Source organism: Phocoena phocoena, chromosome 2 (assembly GCF_963924675.1).
Source record: "Phocoena phocoena chromosome 2, mPhoPho1.1, whole genome shotgun sequence".
NCBI classification, from domain to species: domain Eukaryota; kingdom Metazoa; phylum Chordata; class Mammalia; order Artiodactyla; family Phocoenidae; genus Phocoena; species Phocoena phocoena.
In genome coordinates this window covers 10514644-10532720 of record NC_089220.1, presented here as the reverse complement: position 1 = coordinate 10532720, position 18077 = coordinate 10514644, and the positions used below count along the sequence as shown (strand labels likewise).

Sequence of the window (18077 nt, the reverse complement as noted above, 5' to 3'; positions counted from 1 at the left end):
CATTGGCTGCACCCTTAATTACTGTTTATTTCATTTGCCAATGATTATCTATTCATTGTAGTGTCATTAGTATGAGAGAGACCATAACCAAAGAAACTGGGAATCGTGTCTGGTGTTACTGGTGCTGGACCCTCTATTCCTGTCCAAATGCATTCTTGACTCGATTCACTGTTGTGGTCTTAAGTAAATAAGTTTTTAGCTTTCTCCTTGTTTGTTTCTTCAGTATCTCACTGATCAAGACGTGTTTTTCTAAACCCACAAATTTATTACATTCTTTTTCTTTCTATACATCTAGAATATTTCCATGCATATAGAACCATATAATTATATTTTTCAAAAATTACATGTTATATATTGATTACTTAACCTAATACATTTCTCTTTTCAATATGTCATTTCAACCCAACGATTAGCTGACAAATATCCGTTACCTATTTTGCTATCTTACAGAGGCTTTTACAGTTTGTGGTTTGTTTGCGGTGAGGTTTCAGAGGTTGTATACAAAGAAATGAATTTTGAGTTGAGTTAATATGGGGAAGGACTGGGTCAAATACTGTTCTGTTATCTGTCTAACCTGGCTGCGAAGGACATGTTTGTAGATTGACTGGGTGCTATTCAACTAACTCAACTGTATGCATCTCCGTGGAAATATTTGATGCAGAAAGCAGATTTCAGAAACTAGATTAAATTGAACCCTGGAGACTGACCCCTGAGTGGATCCTCTGTCCCTGGTCAAGGACATTGTCAATGGTTTTACAGGTCCCGCATCGAAATGGGAGCTGCAATGTGACATACAGTACTCATGCATTTCATCATGAAACCCTAAGATACTCATGTGATTCTGTTTACTTTATTTCCTAGATTGGCATCCAGCACAACTTTTTCTAATCAAGCAGAAAGGTAAGGTCCTAAAATGAGCTCAAATCTGATTTCTTTTTGTCCCCTGTGCGTGTTCATCCATTTCTAAAACACTAGAGTGTTTACCACGGGAGGAATATGGTTAGGTTCAGTTGCAGCTCCAGAGAGCACTCGTTCATTTTCTCTTCACACCTTCATTTATTCAATCCTGCATTCACTCATTTCAGTCAACAAATACTTTTTTTAAAAAAAATTAATTTATTTATTTATTTGGCTGCGTTGGGTCTTCGTTGCTGTGCTCGGGTTTTCTCTAGTTGCGGCGTGTGGGCTTCTCATTGCGGTGGCTTCTCTTGTTGCAGAGCACGGGTTCTAGGCACACAGGCTTCAGTAGTTGTGGCACGTGGGCTCAGTAGTTGTGGCTCACGGGCTCTAGAGTGCACGCTCAGTAATTGCATCCCACGGGCTTAGTTGCTCCATGGCATGTGGTCCCGGGCCAGGGCTTGAACCCGTGTCCCCTGCATTGGCAGGCAGATTCTTAACCACTGGGCCACCAGGGAAGCTCTGATGAGAAGTTTTTAATTTAGATGAAGTCTAATGTTTTAAAATTTTAAAACAACTTATGACTATTCCTTCTTATTGTTTATCTAAGGAACCTTTGCCTATCCTTAAGTCAAGAATATATTTTCCAATGTCTCCCAATAGAAGTTTTATGGTTTTAGCATTTATATTTAGCATTTACATGATCCATCTCAAATTAATCTTTATGTATGGTGTGAGGTAGGGGTTGAAGTTCCATTTTATCCATGTGAATACCTTAGTTATTTCAGCACCATTAAAAAAAAAAAAAAAGGCTTCCCTGGTGGCGCAGTGATTGAGAGTCCGCCTGTCAATGCAGGGGACACGGGTTCGTGCCCCGGTCCGGGAAGATCCCACATGCTGCGGAGCGGCTGGGCCTGTGAGCCATGGCGCTGAGCCTGCGCGTCCGGAGCCTGTGCTCCGCAATGGGAGAGGCCACAACAGTGAGAGGCCCGTGTACCGCAAAAAAAAAAAAAAAAAAAAAAAAAAAAGACTTTCCCTTTCCCCATTGGATCACTTTGGTGTCTGTTAAAATCAAATAACCGTATTAGGTTCAGTCTATTTCTAGCCTCTCTATCCTGTTTCACTGATCTGTATGTTGATCCTTGTGCTGGCACCACACTGTCTTGATTACTGTAGCCGTATAGTAAGTCTTGAAGTCATTGTGAATTCTCCAACTTTGGTCATCCTTTAAAAGAAGGTTGATTTGGATATTCTAGATTCCTTACATTTCCATATAAATTGTAGAAAAAGCTTCTCAATCTGCGGGGGAAAGCCTCCTAGGATTGTACTCAGACTCTAAGTCAGTTTGGGGATAAATGATATCATAAAAATATTGAGGGCTTCCCTGGTGGCGCAGTGGTTGGGAGTCCGCCTGCCGATGCAGGGGACGCGGGTTCGTGCCCCGGTCCGGGAGGATCCCACATGCCGCGGAGCGGCTGGGCCCGTGACCCATGGCCGCTGGGCCTGCGCGTCCGGAGCCTGTGCTCCGCAGCGGGAGGGGCCGCAGCGGTGAGAGGCCCGCGTACCACAAAAAAAAAAAAAAAATATATTGAGTCTTTCAATTAATAAACATGGTGTCTATTGTCATTTCATTTGGTCTTTGTTTCTCTCAGCAATGGTTTATGGTTTTCATTGTAGAGATCTTGCATAGCTTTTGTTAAATTTATTCCCAGGAATTTTGGTTTTTTAATGCCCATGTAAATGAAATTGAAAAAATTTTGTTTTCTTTTTGCTGCTGATATACAGATATACAATTTTTTGTATTAATATTGTAATGTAATAAACTAAATTCACTTAGTTGTAGTAGCTGTCTTTTAGATTCCTTAGAATGTAAAGGCAATTGTATGTAGAAAGTCATATCGTCTGTAAATAGTGACAGTTTCACCTCTTTCTGATTTTTATGCCTTTTACTTTTTTGTTACTCCCTTGCATTGGCTAGGGCCTCCAGTGTAATAGTAAAGATGTGAATGAGCACCCTTGCCTTGTTCCTGCTCTTACAAGACAATCATTTAATATCTCACCATTAATTATGTTTGCTATAGGTTTTCACAGGTGCCCTTTACCAGACTGAGGGTAGTTCCTTCTATTTCTAGTTTGCCGAGAGTTTTTTATCATGAATGCATGTTGAATTTTATCAAATGCACTTTCTGTTATCTATTGAAATAACTATGGTTTTTGCCCTTTATTCTCTAAGATATTGAATTGCATTGATTGGTTTTTTTTTTTTAATTTATTTATTTTTGGCTGTGTTGGGTCGTCATTGCTGTGCACAGGCTTTCTCTAGTTGCGGTGAGTGGGGGCTACTCTTTGTTGCGGTGCGTGGGTTTCTCGTTGCAGTGGCCTCTCTTGTTGCGGAGCACGGGCTGTAGCCGTGCGGGCTTCAGTAGTTGTGGCTCGCGGGCTCTAGAGCACAGGCTCAGTAGTTGCGGTGCACGGGCTTAGTTGCTCCGCAGCATGTGGGATCCTCCTGGACCAGGGCTCGAACCCGTGTCCCCTGCATTGGCTGGTGGATTCTCAACCACTGTGCCACCGGGAAGGCCATTGATTGGGTTTTGAATATTAAGTCATTCTTACATTCCTGGGATAAACTCTATTTGGTCACGGTCAATCATCCTTTTTATCTACAGTTGGAGTCAATGTCCATGAGGACTATTGGTCTGTCCTTTTTCTTTTCATTTTGTTCCTTCTTGGTTTTTGTTTTGCTTTATTTGTAATGCTTTATCTGATTTTAGTTTTAGGGCCTCATAAAATACACTGGGAAGGGTTCCCTCCTTTTCTAATTTTCGAAAGAGTTTGTGAGAGTTTGGTGTCATTTCTTCCTGAAGGACATTTTTGACCTATAAGTTTGAGCCAGCATATCAGGGTAGACAAGGCAGAAAGAAACAATCAGACAAGACAGATTTTTTACTAGTTATCCAGCTGGGCTCTTTGATTTCCTCCTTCTTCTTTTCAGCAACTCAGCTACAGTCACCTCTGGGAGCGTCCTTTCTGATACTTCGGTCTAAGGGGAAAGGCCAAATAATCATCTCTTGGCTCCCTGTTTTGACATGCAGTTGGTAGTGCAGAGGGTAAAGGGGAAAACTGCACATATCGAAGTCCTAACCGTTTTACAAGTAGCAGCTCAGATGCCCCACGAAAACTTCCCAGATCTTCCAGTAGGAATGAACATGTCCCTCCTGCATTTTCCCTCAGAGGGGCTGTCTCTCTTAGCCAACGCCACTTTCTGAGAGGATCTTGCTGATAATCCCCATCCTGGATTCTAGTCCTGACTCTGCCATTCTCTGGACTTGTAGCCTTTGTAGGTCACCTTTTCTCTCTGGCTGGGAACCCTCATCTGTACAGTGGGGTGGCTGGAATTAGTCTGAGACCAACTCTGGCATTACCTGGTTCCCTCTTTCTAAAAACGTATCGCTAACAGGGATTCCATGTGACTAGAATATTTCATCTTACTAATGGAAATGACAGTGGGATATTCCATAAGAGGACTGATGTGTATGTGAATAGATAAGTAAATAAATACCTGAACTCACGCTGGTTGCTCCAAGATTCCTTGTGTTTTCTCTCCCTGGTCAACGCCAGCATGATGCTACCCGGCAATGCAGCGGGGGTGGCCAAGCAGTTCCTGCGCTGTATCTTCCATCAGCTGGCTCCCAATGGCATCTTCCCGCAGCTGTTCCAGAGCACTATCAAAGGTAATTCATCCATGGGGAATTCAGACACCACAGGCGTGGCTAGTCGCTGAAACCCAAACGCTACTAAATCTGATTGTTGTCTTTCCAGATGGGACTTTTTTACGGACCTTGGCCACGTCTCTGATGGACTTCAATGAACTGAGCTCTGTTGCTGTCCTCAGTCAGCTCTTGGAGGTAGGTTTGCTTTCTCGGCACTCTGAGCCCCTGCCGAAATCACTGCTGAGGAAGAAATTCAGAGTCATTTAACTTAAGTATTAAAATTTAAATGTCAAATTAAGTTTTAAGTAATTTAACATTAAAAAATTTAAAAAATGAAAATTGCCAACGCATAGAATAGTGTCAGTTGGACACTGCTGTTTAGTGTGGACTTAGAATTTACTTGAAGCCTCTGGACCCCTTCGCTAAGAGGTGGATGCCAGGCGTGGAACACTCACCTCCACAAAACTCTCCAGCTTTCAGAATGGGTGGTGCGCAGATCCATGTGCATTGCATCACGAGACTTGGATTCAGATTTCAGCGGCACTGTTTGTTTGTGTATCACAAGATCTGGGTTCGAGGTCTGCTTATTTTCTGTATCATGAGACTTGAAGCTACTTCTCACCTCCACGGCTTATTCGCTGTATCGCTTTACTTGGAGTCTGTCTCCTGTCCTCTGCTCCTTAGCTTTTCTCAGTTAGCTTGGAGGGTTGGCAGATTGCCGTAGGGACTTTGCTGTTGCTATAGTAGTCATCCTCAGTCTTTGGCCGGTGGAGTTTCCAACAAGCATCATTCACTGCGTTTCTTGACACCTAACCACACCAATTGTAGATCCTTAAAAGGTGTTTCTAATTTCCTGTTTACATTTCACCCTTTCTCACTGAGTCAGAGATCACAGTTTCCCCCCCAACTTTGTGTGGACTCGTCCATTTCCCCCTGTACTCCTGAAGTTACAATGATTGGCCTTTATAGCAGGCACACAACACGTGTTTATAGTGCGAATATATGATTTTTAAAAACTGATCTTCGCCAAATAGCTGTATGAATTCCCACACTGTTTCAGCAGTTGATTGCCTATGCTTTGTGTTTTTAGGGTCTAAATAACAAAAAGAATTTACCAGCAGGGGGTGCTATGATACGCTGTTTGGAAAACATTGCTACCTTCATGGAAGCTTTGCCCATGGATTCTCCTAGTAGCCTCTGGGCAATCATCAGCAACCAGTTTCAGACTTTTTTTGCCAAGCTGCCTTGTGTTTTGCCTCTGAAGGTAAGCTGAACCCAGGATTTCATTTTAAATTACTTCCTTACTGTTTGCAGATCATCTGGGTCTTGGGTGATTGAATGTTTCATAAAGTGCTATAAGGAGTCTCTTTTAGCCACAGAGTAGAGAGTGTTATTTAGGTTTTCTCTTCAAATGTTACAGATTGACAGTAATATGCAGTGGACGTTTTGACTTAGTGATTTCATGTTTCCAGTTGAGTAAAACACAAAAACGTTCAGGAAGACGTTAGTAGATTGTGTTTATCTAGAAATTTTTCTCAAAAGGATATTAAATGAAAACATAATAGTTTCATCTAAAAGGAGACCAGACATATAATGTAAGGCTTCAATTTTAGAGCATTATCTAAAGGGAAGTGATTGCTTTTGTGTGTGTGAATAAAGTACTTGAAAGACCAAGATGGTATTTTTCTATATGACAGCTTTACCCCTCCTCCCCCTCCTCCCTCCCCCAGCCCCTGCCCAACGCCACACCGCCCTCCAAGAATACACACAAAATTACCTAGCTAGAAATCTGGTAGCCTAAGGAACTTTTCCAATATGAGCCCATTAAATGCAAAACCAGAATCTTCTACTGTCAAAACTGGAAGAGACCTATAAAAACCATCCTTTCCAACGCTCCCATTTTCCAGATGGAGATCTGCAAATTCAGAGAGATAGTGGCAGTGTAAAGATTAGAACTCAAGTCTTCTGACTCCCAGTCCAGTGTCCTTTCACTAGCAGACTCCTAGAGTCCTTCTAGAACAAGGGTGAATTAGAGGCATTCAGGTCTCTATAGCAGGGAGAAAGGAGGTAGCTGGGAGTGGCCATTGCTGTGTCTTTGAACCTCATTGGTTCCACAAGCTTTTTGTGCTTTATCCAGGTCACAGATAAAAATATTCAACTTGCAGCAAAACTGGATCTGACAAGTGAAGTTACACGTTAGCAGCACTACTTCTGAAAAGAATATTACATATGTGTAAAATGTTTTCAAAAGACCAACCACCTCTGATAATACCTTTTCCCAAATTGGCAAATTTGGAAAATGCGACCCCCAAATAAGGTCTGTAAGGATGATAATTCAGGGACCCTTACCTTGGTGTATACTGTTTTCTTTGAGTCTGAAATTACTGTAAGAAGCCGGAATACTGAGATCTTTGCCATCTCTCACATCCTGTGATTCTTGTCTATCCAGAAATCTAGAGTAGTTGAATAAATCCAAGCAAAGAGAATTAATTGGTACTTTGAAACTGTGTATGTACATAGCTATTGTACATATACACTTAGGAAATCAAGTGCATGCATTTTTTTAACATCTTTATTGGAGTATAATTGCTTTACAATGGTGTGTTAGTTTCTGCTTTATAACAAAGTGAATCAGTTATACATATACATATATCCCCATATCTCTTCCCTCTTGCATCTCCCTCCCTCCCACCCTCCCTATCCCACCCCTCTAGGTGGTCACAAAGCACCGAGCTGATCTTCCTGTGCTATGCGGCTGCTTCCCACTAGCTATCTATTTTATGTTTGGTAGTGTATATATGTCCATGCCACTCTCTCACTTCGTCCCAGCTTACCCTTCCCCCTCCCCGTATCCTCAAGTCCATGAAGCAACTGACAAAGGATTAATCTCCAACATTTACAGGCAGCTTATGCAGCTCAACATTAAAAAAACAAACTATCTAATCCAAAAATGGACAGAAGACCTAAATAGACATTTCTCCAAAGAAGATATACAGATTGCCAACAGACACATGAAAGAATGCTCAAAATCATTAATCATTAGAGAAATACAAATCAAAACTACAATGAGATATCATCTCACACCGGTCAGAATGGCCATCATCAAAAAACCTACAAACAATAAATGCTGGAGAGGGTGTGGAGAAAAGGGAACCCTCGTGCACTGTTGGTGGGAATGTAAATTGATACAGCCACTATGGAGAACAGTATGGACATTCCTTAAAAAACTAAAAATCTAACTACCATACGACCGAGCAATCCCACTACTGGGCATATACCCTGAGAAAACCGTAATTCAAAAACAGTCATGTACCAGAATATTCCAGTGCATGCATTTTAACACGACCACAAGGACCCTCCCTAGGAGCAGAGAGCCATTCAGGGCCGTTCATTGCTTAGGAGCCGCACACTTTTCGAGAAGGTGTGGGGCAGGCATGGCAAATTCAAATGCCTGTAGGGCGGTGCTATAATGAAAATATTTAACTTGAACATGGACTAGTTGGAAGTATTGCCAGCTGGAAACAATTAGTAAACCTAATTTGTAATAATCAGTCCTGTCCAAAGGGACCCTGACTGCAAGGTTAATGAGTGGAGTGGAGTGAGATAAGGAGAATTGAGACCCTTGAGAACGGGAGAGCACCAGTCCTTTCTAATGGGGTCAGCTGCTACTCCACTCTAGCCAACAGTTATTTGAGAATGCAATCCTCATCTCCCCACGTTTCCTAAGATATTTCCTGACTTCCTTCATAGGTCACTGTGGGGACCTGATGAGCACCCGGTTAAGTAATGTAAATGTCACGTCAACTCCTATGGGTATTGAGCAGGTTAAATAGACCAATGGTTCCCTTAGAAGGTATTGATACTTGTGAAATGCTTTCAGCATTTATCTGAAAACTTGCCCTGTTCGATTTTGTCTGGGCACTGCCTCTGATCATCCTATGCTGTGTATTTAATCTCTGGGGAAAACATTAAGCCATTGAAAGACCTTCTGTAGTTTGTTCTCATCAGTTTAGAGAAATGGATTTCAAACATCAGTGTGTGTCAGTGTCCCTGAAGGACTTGCTAAAAATCTGACTCCTGGGCCTTATTCTGAGAACTTCTGGTTCAGTATGGGTGCGACCTGAGGATTTGCATTCCAGCTAGTTTCCAGGTAATAGAGGTGCTGCTGGTCCAGGGATCATACTTGGAGAAACACTGGCTTCGTTTGTACTATCTTAAAGAGGTTCGTATTGTACACAGCTGCAGAGATTTCACTGTAACCTGCTATTTTCATATATTTAACAATGTTAAATAATATCATTGCTTATTCTTGCTATAACATTTTCCCCCAAACCCAGTACACGTTATTTAAAAAGTACATTTTGATGTGGAATTGTGCCAGAATATGCTACTTGATTTGTGAGGCATGATTTTCTCTTGTAGGAATTTTACTGCTTTTTCTTAGGTTATTGTTATATCTTTTCGTAGCAGAGAAATGACAGATGAAATGTTCTTTATTTGGACTAATAAGCCTAATGGTTTTAAATTGATCTAAGTAGGTTTTTTTTTTTTTCAACAGGACCTTTCACAAATTAATAGACCTCTTCAGGATTGGGCACATTTAATATCAATTAATATTATTTAATTGTTTCACACTGTTTAATTAATGGTTTAATGAAATTTTTAAAGCTAAGAATTATTTTTTTTTCAACATGAATATATGGCACGGAAAACTGTAAGGAGGCAGCTATATTTCAGATTTTTTTTCCCTAAAATAAATGCTTAGAGGAAATACATGAAGCAAAAGATATGTTAAGAAGAGTACTGACTTTTACTTTTTTTGTATTTGTTCATAGTGTTCTTTAGATTCCAGTTTGAGAATTATGATTTGCCTCTTGAAGATACCCTCTACCAATGCCACAAGGGTATGTATGTTTCAGAAAAACATAACCAGTTGGTTATTTGGTTATTTTTTTAACCTAAAAAGACAGGCATATAGCAAGCAATACTGAAGAAACAGTTATCACATACTGAATGCTTCACTTTCAACCTTTTTTTTTAAATTTATTTTTTAGTGAAGTATAGTTGAATTACAATGTTGTGTTAATTACTGCTGTACAGCAAAGTGACTCAGTTATACATATATATACATTCTTTTTCATATTATTTTCCATTTTGGTTTATCACAGGATATTGAATATAGTTCTCTGTGCTATACAGTAGGACCTTGTTGTTTATCTATTCTAGATATACCAGTTTTCATCTGCTAACCCCAAACTCCCAATCCATCTCTCTCCTACCATACCCCCCTTGGCAACCAACAGTCTATTCTCTATGTCCCTGATTCTGTTTCTGTTTCATAGATAGATTCACTGTCATATTTTAGATTCCACATATAAGTGATATCATATGGTATTTGTCTTTCTGACTTATTTCACTTAGTATGATAATCTGTAGTTGCCACTTTCAACCTTCTGAAAGTGCCTAGTATGAAGAACTCTAATAGATTACAATATCATTGGTCCTTTTAGTCCTGGGCCATGTCCACCAGTTCATCCTCAATACTATGAACTAGATGATCCTTCCAAACACAGATCTCATCGCACTGGTTCCTTGTTTAAAATCTTTGATAACTTCTCACTTCTTTTAAGATAATGTCCAAATTCCTTAATGGAGCATACAAGAAGGTACCTAATTAACTTGCAAGCCTACCTTTCCTAGTTAGTCTTTGGCTACTTGTCCCATCCCTGTGCTTCCTGCGTACTTTCAGAATCATCATCATTATCGTCAGCGAAACAATAACCACTGTTTGCTGAACACTTACCATATGGCAGACATTGTGCTAATTGCTGTACATTTATCATCTTATTTAATTTCATACTTCCTTGCCTTTGCTTAGGCCATTTCCTTTGCCTGAAACGCTTTATACCCTTGCTGGTGAGTGAACTCCTTCTCATTCTTCAAGATGAGAATCTGAATTCCATTCCAATTTTTAAAAGGCTCACGTTTTCTGTAGCAACTTCCTCCTATATCAGATCCCACAATACCTGACAGAGCTCTTTATACGAGCAGTTATATTATACTGAAGTCTCCCCAGTGAGCCTGTGAGCTTTATGAAGTCCAGCACTGTGTCTCATTTACTTTCGTATTCCTGGCTACATCCCCAGGCTGCGTTATATGCAATAGGGCGATAATTTGTATTGCAATGGCTTGTAGCTACTAGTTAATATACCAAGAAGCCACATCCCCTGTAACTTTTTACCTTGACTGTGCTTGCATAGACTCATGGTTTATGCTGGAAAATTGCATAGAGATCATTTGGTCTAGTCTGCTCATTTACAGATAAGGAAACAGGCTCAGAGAGATGAAGTGTCTTGGCCAAGGTCACAGAGCTGGTTACTGGAAGATTTGAGACTTGAATCTATGTCCTTTGATTTCAAGCTTTTTTATTTGTCTGTATTGCCCCATTACCATGCTGCTTTGCTAGATAAAAGAGCAAGTTTCTATATAGGTCTGAATTCAGGTTTCTTTTTTTGACCGATAAGGATGTATATCAACCAGAGACATATTCCTATCCCTATCCCTGTTCATTCATTATTAGTGTTTTAAGGCAACAACATTTATACAAAGCAAACAGTACTGAATCAATAGTGCTATTTCAAAGAGTGTCTCTAAGATTTTCTGTATGGAAAGCACTGCATGGTTTTGTGGGTAATACAAATAACAAACATAATTCCTATCCTCAGAGGCAGCTATCATGTAATGAATTCATTTTTGTATCCATAAGGAAAAAGGACCTCAAAAATGCACATATTCTTTGATTTAGTCATTCTTTTTCTGGTAATCTATTCTAAGGAAGAAAATGCAAATTTTATGCAAAAACATATTTATTGAGATGTTATATATAATAAAATCTGACTTTTGTGGCCATTAAAGTGGATCTTTATGAAGAATTAAATAGCATTGGAAATTTCGTACGTTACTATCTTAACAAAATGTAGTATTATATATACGTGTAAGACTTCAACTGAGTAAACTGGTGTGTGATGAAGAAGAGAAATATATCAAAATGTTATCACTGGGTGATGGGAATATGGATGACTTTTATTTCCTTATCTGTACTTTTCTACAGATCCTGCGTTTGCACACTGAGCATGTATTACTTTCATAATCCAGATAGTTAGGACCGTAGAGGTTGAGAAGTAGTGGAAATCACAGCATCGAAGTCTTTTGGAGCCCAATTAAAATCCTGTCTTCCCTACAGAGCAATTCTCCCTCTGGAAAATTGCCCTGGAATTTGAGTTTGAATTCCATTCAATGGCTGTATGGCCTTAGGCAAGTTACTTGCCTACTTAACTGCCTCAGCTGAAGAATGGGGATAGTAAAGCTTCAGAGAGTTATGGCGCAGTTCATAACTAACAGTGATGGAAGGCTTACTGTTGCCAAGTGCTTTACGTACATTATCTTCTTTAATTCTCACAACACTATTGAGATGGAAGTCATTATTATCCTCATTTTACAGGGAAGAGAATTAAGTCCAGAGAGGTTAAATCACTTATTCAAGGTTCACAGAGAGCTAAAGTTTGCAAACACTGGTGTGAAATTCTAGAGCTTGTGTCATTAATTATTATAATATACTGTCTCCCCAGGATTGTTATCAGAAATTTAAACGAGATAAACGAAACAAAAGCGTGTAACTCTGCTTGCTACTTAGTAGGTGCCCAATAAATGTCTCTAAATGACTTAAGAAAGCATAAGGATCTAAAAGTGACCCTTTATGGGTGGGATTCAGATGGGGAAACCAAAACTGACAGCCTTCCTGGTAAACACTGGCAGGAAGCTGGGTCCTGATGTGTATTATCTAAGCTAATAGTGCCTTGGTACTTACGTGCAAGGGTGGTTTGTGCTACTTAACTGAGATGACAGGCTTCTAGAGGAGCTGGGTCTGATGAACTCACACATGCCTAAAGATTCAGAGAAATAGAGTGGGAGATCCTAAAGCAAACTTCACAGAGTCTTGATTGCTGGGGGTGGGTATGAGGATAAGATTGGAGTTACATAGGTTTATAAATGATGCCACATGGAAAAAATGGATTATTTTTAGCAATAAAATGATTAAGTCATGCTCTTTGAGCCATTGATTGAAGATTCAGTTCTGTTCTTGTTAGACAAACAGGGTTGCTACAGTAGCCACCTGGCAACGCATTTGAAATTAAGAAAGAGTGATCCCATTAGTTAAGGTATCATTAGACTTTAATACTATTTTTTAATGAAAGAATCAGCAATTGGTTTTATTTTGGCCCCAATCTCATTGCAGAGTTTGTTGGAACCATTTTCAAAACTGCTCAGCTTTGTAATTCAGAATGCCATCTTCACTTTGGCCTACCTGGTGGAGGTGTGTGGCTTATGTTACCGAGCTTTCACTAAGGTAAGGTTGCATGTGTGTTTATGTGTCCCTGGGAAACAAAAAACTGGCAGAAGCATATTCTTTCTAATCAGTATCAAATCCTTCTTAGTTTAATTGCCTCAGTATAGTGAAAAGTGAGTAATTCAACTGAGGTCTAATAAAATTCATTAGAAGGAAACACTTTGCACACACAAATATATAAACTATACGTTATATATGCAAATGTGGAGAACTGAGGGTCATATGGTTTAGAGGAGAAGAGGTATTCCGAATGAAATGAGATAATGGTCTAAATGACCTCTAATGTCCTTTTCAAGTTCACCATCCTATGATTAGTGGGCAAGCCATCAGTACATATCAATTTTATACCCAGAGTAGAAAAATACCAGCTTGTCATTTGTAAAAGCCTGTGGAGAGCTCCTTAATTCTCATCATTTGTCTGTCTCCCCAGTTCTGGGTTCTTGGCCTCTGAGACTGTAATCTCATCGTTTGTCATCTTGCTTTGATAATGGTTTCTCTATTGCATTATCTTTAGTATCCCCTGCCCCACTACTGAGGAAGTGGAAAAGTACTGCTTGCCCAGTGCTTATAGCAGCCTTGTTGGTGCTGATAGACACTATCCTAGTGGAAAAGCAGAAGGCAGGACAAATTGAGAGCGTTTCTGTCCTTAAGAACAATGTGCAAATGCTACTTTTCCAATTTCCAAATTTTCCAAGTTTATTTTCAATGGGGTTTCTGTTTCTGTTGTTCCCTCTTAAACATTCAGAATACTCCTTTATTCACGTTGTCCACTTCTACAAGCCCTTTAATTTCTCCTAAAAATCTAACTTTTATCAAGGTTTTCATTCTATTTAAAACACCCTTGTCTCCTTTCTTACCATCTTGTGTCCATTCCGCCATGTTAAGTGTTTCATGATAACCTTCTCTTTAATCTTTATGATTATAAACTGTTTATTACTCTGCCTGGAACAATATGTTTTCTAACTACGAAAATAATCAGTATTTTTTTCTTCTTTCAAATCCTTCCTGAAAAATAACTTCTTTTTCTTTTTTTCACTTAAAAAAAAAGACACAGCAGCAAATACAATGAAAAGATATTCTATTTTTAGAAGTCATTTTATTTCTTAATTTTCTTTATGTTTGATTTGTTTAAATTATATATTTTATAGAAGAGGAATCATAATGGGTTTGTGCTTTCTATGCTGTGTACTGTAAGTATTTATTACAGTGGCCCTTCCACTATTTTGAATTCAAGATATTTTTGGTTTTAAATATTCATTATGCATTATATCCCCTCATAATCTATCATAGCTTTTGTGGCCTCTCTCTTCCCGTTGTCATCTACCCTGCTTCATTCTGCAACTCAAAATGACTATTAGTTGTAGAAAGCTTTGATCTAGGGCATTCCCACCTTTTCCACAGATAAGGAGAAACTATAAGAAATAGCTAAAGAAATAGCAGTATCTAATGGAGGCTTCTCCTCAACTGCTTCACAGCACTGTGTTAGTTTCTGTGGCTCAACAAAGCGAATCAGCCATGTGCACACACACGTCCCCATATCCCCTCCCTCTTGAGCCTCCCTCCCACCCCCCCCATCCCACCCCTCTAGGTCATCATAACGCACCAAGCTGATCTCCCTGGGCTGTGCTGCTGCTTCCCACTAGCTAACTATTTTACATTCAGTAGTGTGTATATGTCAGCGCTACTCTCACTTTGCCCTCCCACCCCATGTCCTCAAGTCCATTTTCTATGTCTACCTCTTTATTCCTGCCCTGCAACTAGGTTCATCAGTACCATTTTTTTTTTAAGATTCCATATATATGCGTTAGCCTACAGTATTTGTTTTTCTCTTTCTGACTTAACTTCACTCTGTATGACAGACTCTAGGTCCATCCACCTCACTACAAATAACTCAATTTCATTTCTTTTCATGGCAAGTAATATTCCATTGTATATATGTGCCACATCTTCTTTATCCATTCATCTGTCGATGGACATTTAGGTTGGTTCCATGTCCTGGCTATTGTAAATAGTGCTTCAGCGAACATTGTGGTACATGTCTCTTTTTGAATTATGGTTTTCTCAGGGTATATGCCCAGTAGTGGGATTGCGGGGTCATAGGGTAGTTCTATTTTTAGTTTTTTAAGGAACCTCCATACTGTTTTCCATAGTGGTTGTATCAATTTACATTCCCACCAACAGTGCAAGAGGGTTCCCTTTTCACCACACCCCTTCCATCATTTATTGTTTCTAGATTTGTTTGATAATGGCCATTCTGACCGGTGTGAGGTGATACCCTCATTGTAGTTTTGATTTGCATTTCTCTAATAATTAGTGATGTTGAGCATCTTTTCATGTGCCCAAGAAAAGACATGGAAAGGTAATAGCTTTGGAGACTATTTGGCAATCGGGCAGTCTCGATAACTTGAAAACTGTCCCACTTAAAATGCTAGAAGTGATGGATGAAAAGTAATAAACATGATTTTAAATATATAGCAAATTTTATAGGAATGAAAGTTGAAAAAATGAAAAGGGAATTGAGAACCAGAGTGGTAAGCATATAAGCTGATATTGTAGCAGTCTTGGGGTAGAGAAGTTGATTGTTTGGGTAACTTAGTAGCTTGAGTTTTTTGTTTTTAATTGAAGTATGGTTGATATACAATATTTTATGAGTTCCAGGTGTACAATATAGTGATTCACAATTTTTAAAGGTTATACTCCATTTATAGTTATTATTAAAATTGGCTATATTCCCTGTTGTACAATATATCCTTGTAGCCTATTTTATACCCAGTAGTTTGTACCTCTTAGTCCCCTACCCCTTTCCCTTTCTCTGCTGGTAACCACTAGTTGGTTCTCTATGTCTGTGAGTCTGTTTCTTTTTTGTTATATTCCTTAGTGACTTGAGTTTTAAAGCCCATATAGAGAAAGGAAATGAAGTCTTGGGACTATTTCAGGCTGGGAGTTGGAGCTGAGTTGTCCCCAGGAGAAAGCCAGAACCCTTGAAAGGCTATATGTTTGAGAAAAGTTTGCTTTGGAAAGGATATATTCTTATATGGAGGTGACAAAGAATGGGCTCTGTCTGAGCCTGGGAACTGAAAGAGTTGTAGTTTCCCTTGAGAATTAGTAAACATGAGCCTATCTTTGAACATGTTTAGAATTTGAATTTGTAATACCTGCATGCTCTGTGAACCCCCAAAAGCCAAATAAATTGGTGCTGGGCAAGTAATTGCATTGGAGTGTCTGGCAGAAACAAGCTCAAAATCAATCCTCAAACCTCTCTGGAGGGATATGCCTTCAACCTAGGCCAACAGGATTCCCATAATTAAAATCTGGATGAACATGAGATCATGATCTAACATTACAAAACATGTGAAGAAATAATCCACCATGAGCTACTTTAGCATAGTCAACAAAAATCAGATTATTCCCCCTAAGAACTTCCAATATTAGAACAATGTGATAGAGACTATAAAAACATACTCTGAATGATAAGCATTAAAAGATGAATTAAAAACTTGAGAAAAGATCTAGTCACTTAAAAAAAAAACAGATAGATTTGAACAAAGTAGAAATTCTAGAAATGAAATAGTCATTGACATAAAAAAAAAAACCTCAGTGGACAGGTTAGAGAGCAAATTAGACATAGCCAAAGAGGGATTTAGTGAAATGAAAATAGATCTGAAGAAATTATATAGCATGCAGCAAAGGGAGATAAAGAAATGAAGAATATAAAGAGAAGATTTAGCCAGTAAATTTGAAATCTTGGGAAATAGGGACAATTTTCTAGAAAAAATGTAATGTGTAACAATCAGAAAAAAGATGGCTAGATTTAAATGATGAAAAAATGGAATCAGTAGTTAAAAACATTCCAATTTTTTTTAACATCTTTATTGGAGTATAATTGCTTTACAATGGTGTGTTAGTTTCTGCTTTATAACAAAGTGAATCAGTTATACATATACATATGTTCCCATATCTCTTCCCTCTTGCGTCTCCCTCCCTCCCACCCTCCCTATCCCACCCCTCTAGGTGGTCACAAAGCACAAAGGTCCCTGTGCTATGTGGCTGCTTCTCACTAGCTATCTATCTTACGTTTAAAAACCATTCCAATTTTAAAGACAACTTTCATTAAACATTTAAGGAGCAGATTGAGCTCTACTTTATGCAAACTAAAACAGAGAATAGAAAAAAAGGGAACAATTTGCAACATATTTTATGAGGCCAATAGAATTTTGATACCAACCAGACAAGGGCAATAGGGGAAAGGAAAATTATAGGCCAGTTATACTTCAAAGATGCAAAAATTCTGAATGAATAATCCCAAGTTAATGCATTAAAAATAAAACCTCATGCTCAGCCATAAAAAAGAATGAAATTCTGCCATTTGCAGCAACATGGATGGACTTGGAGGGCATTATGCTAAGTGAAGTAAATCAGACAAACAAAGACAAATATGTATGATATCACTTATATGTGGAATCTAAAAATACGACAAACTAGTGAATATAACAAAAAAGAAACAGACTCACAGATACAGAGAACAAACTAGTGGTTACCAGTGGGGAGAGGGAAGTGGGGAGGGACAGATTAGGGGTAGGGGATTAAGAGGTACAAACTATTATGTATAAAGTATAAGGATATATTGTACAACATGGGGAATATAGGAAATATTTTATAATAACTATAAATGGAGTGTAACCTTTACAAGTTGTGAACAAATATATTGTCCCCCTGGAACTTATATAATATTGTACGCCAACTGTACTTCAGTTTAAAAAATTTAAAAAAGCTAAAGCCTCATGACCTAGTGAGGGTTTTCTTGTAATATAAAATTGGCTTAAATATTAGAATATCTATTTATGTTACCATGTTGCCAGATTAAAGGAGGAAAAGCTTTTATCATTATCTCAAGAGATACAAAAGAAGCATTCTATATAATTCAACATCCATTTATGATAAATCTTGTCAGACTAGGAGTAAAAGGGATAACTTGATAAAGGATGTCTACCAGAAATCTCTAGGAAACATCATACTTATGGTGAAATGCCAACAGTAGTCCCTTTAAAATCATAAGTAAGACA

The 18077-nt window shown here is 38.8% G+C and overlaps 1 protein-coding gene across 3 annotated transcripts in view; it reads left to right on the top strand.

Annotated features, from left to right (window-relative positions):
* Positions 1–18077, top strand: part of UNC79 (unc-79 homolog, NALCN channel complex subunit) — a 216357-nt gene that overhangs the window by 161025 nt on the left and 37255 nt on the right. For all 3 annotated transcript variants that reach the window (XM_065871451.1, XM_065871450.1, XM_065871452.1), the window contains 6 exons: positions 862–900; positions 4516–4628; positions 4717–4802; positions 5698–5871; positions 9443–9511; positions 12904–13014. In XM_065871451.1, the coding sequence (XP_065727523.1) occupies positions 862–900; positions 4516–4628; positions 4717–4802; positions 5698–5871; positions 9443–9511; positions 12904–13014 (592 nt within the window). The remainder of the gene's footprint in view (positions 1–861; positions 901–4515; positions 4629–4716; positions 4803–5697; positions 5872–9442; positions 9512–12903; positions 13015–18077) is intronic.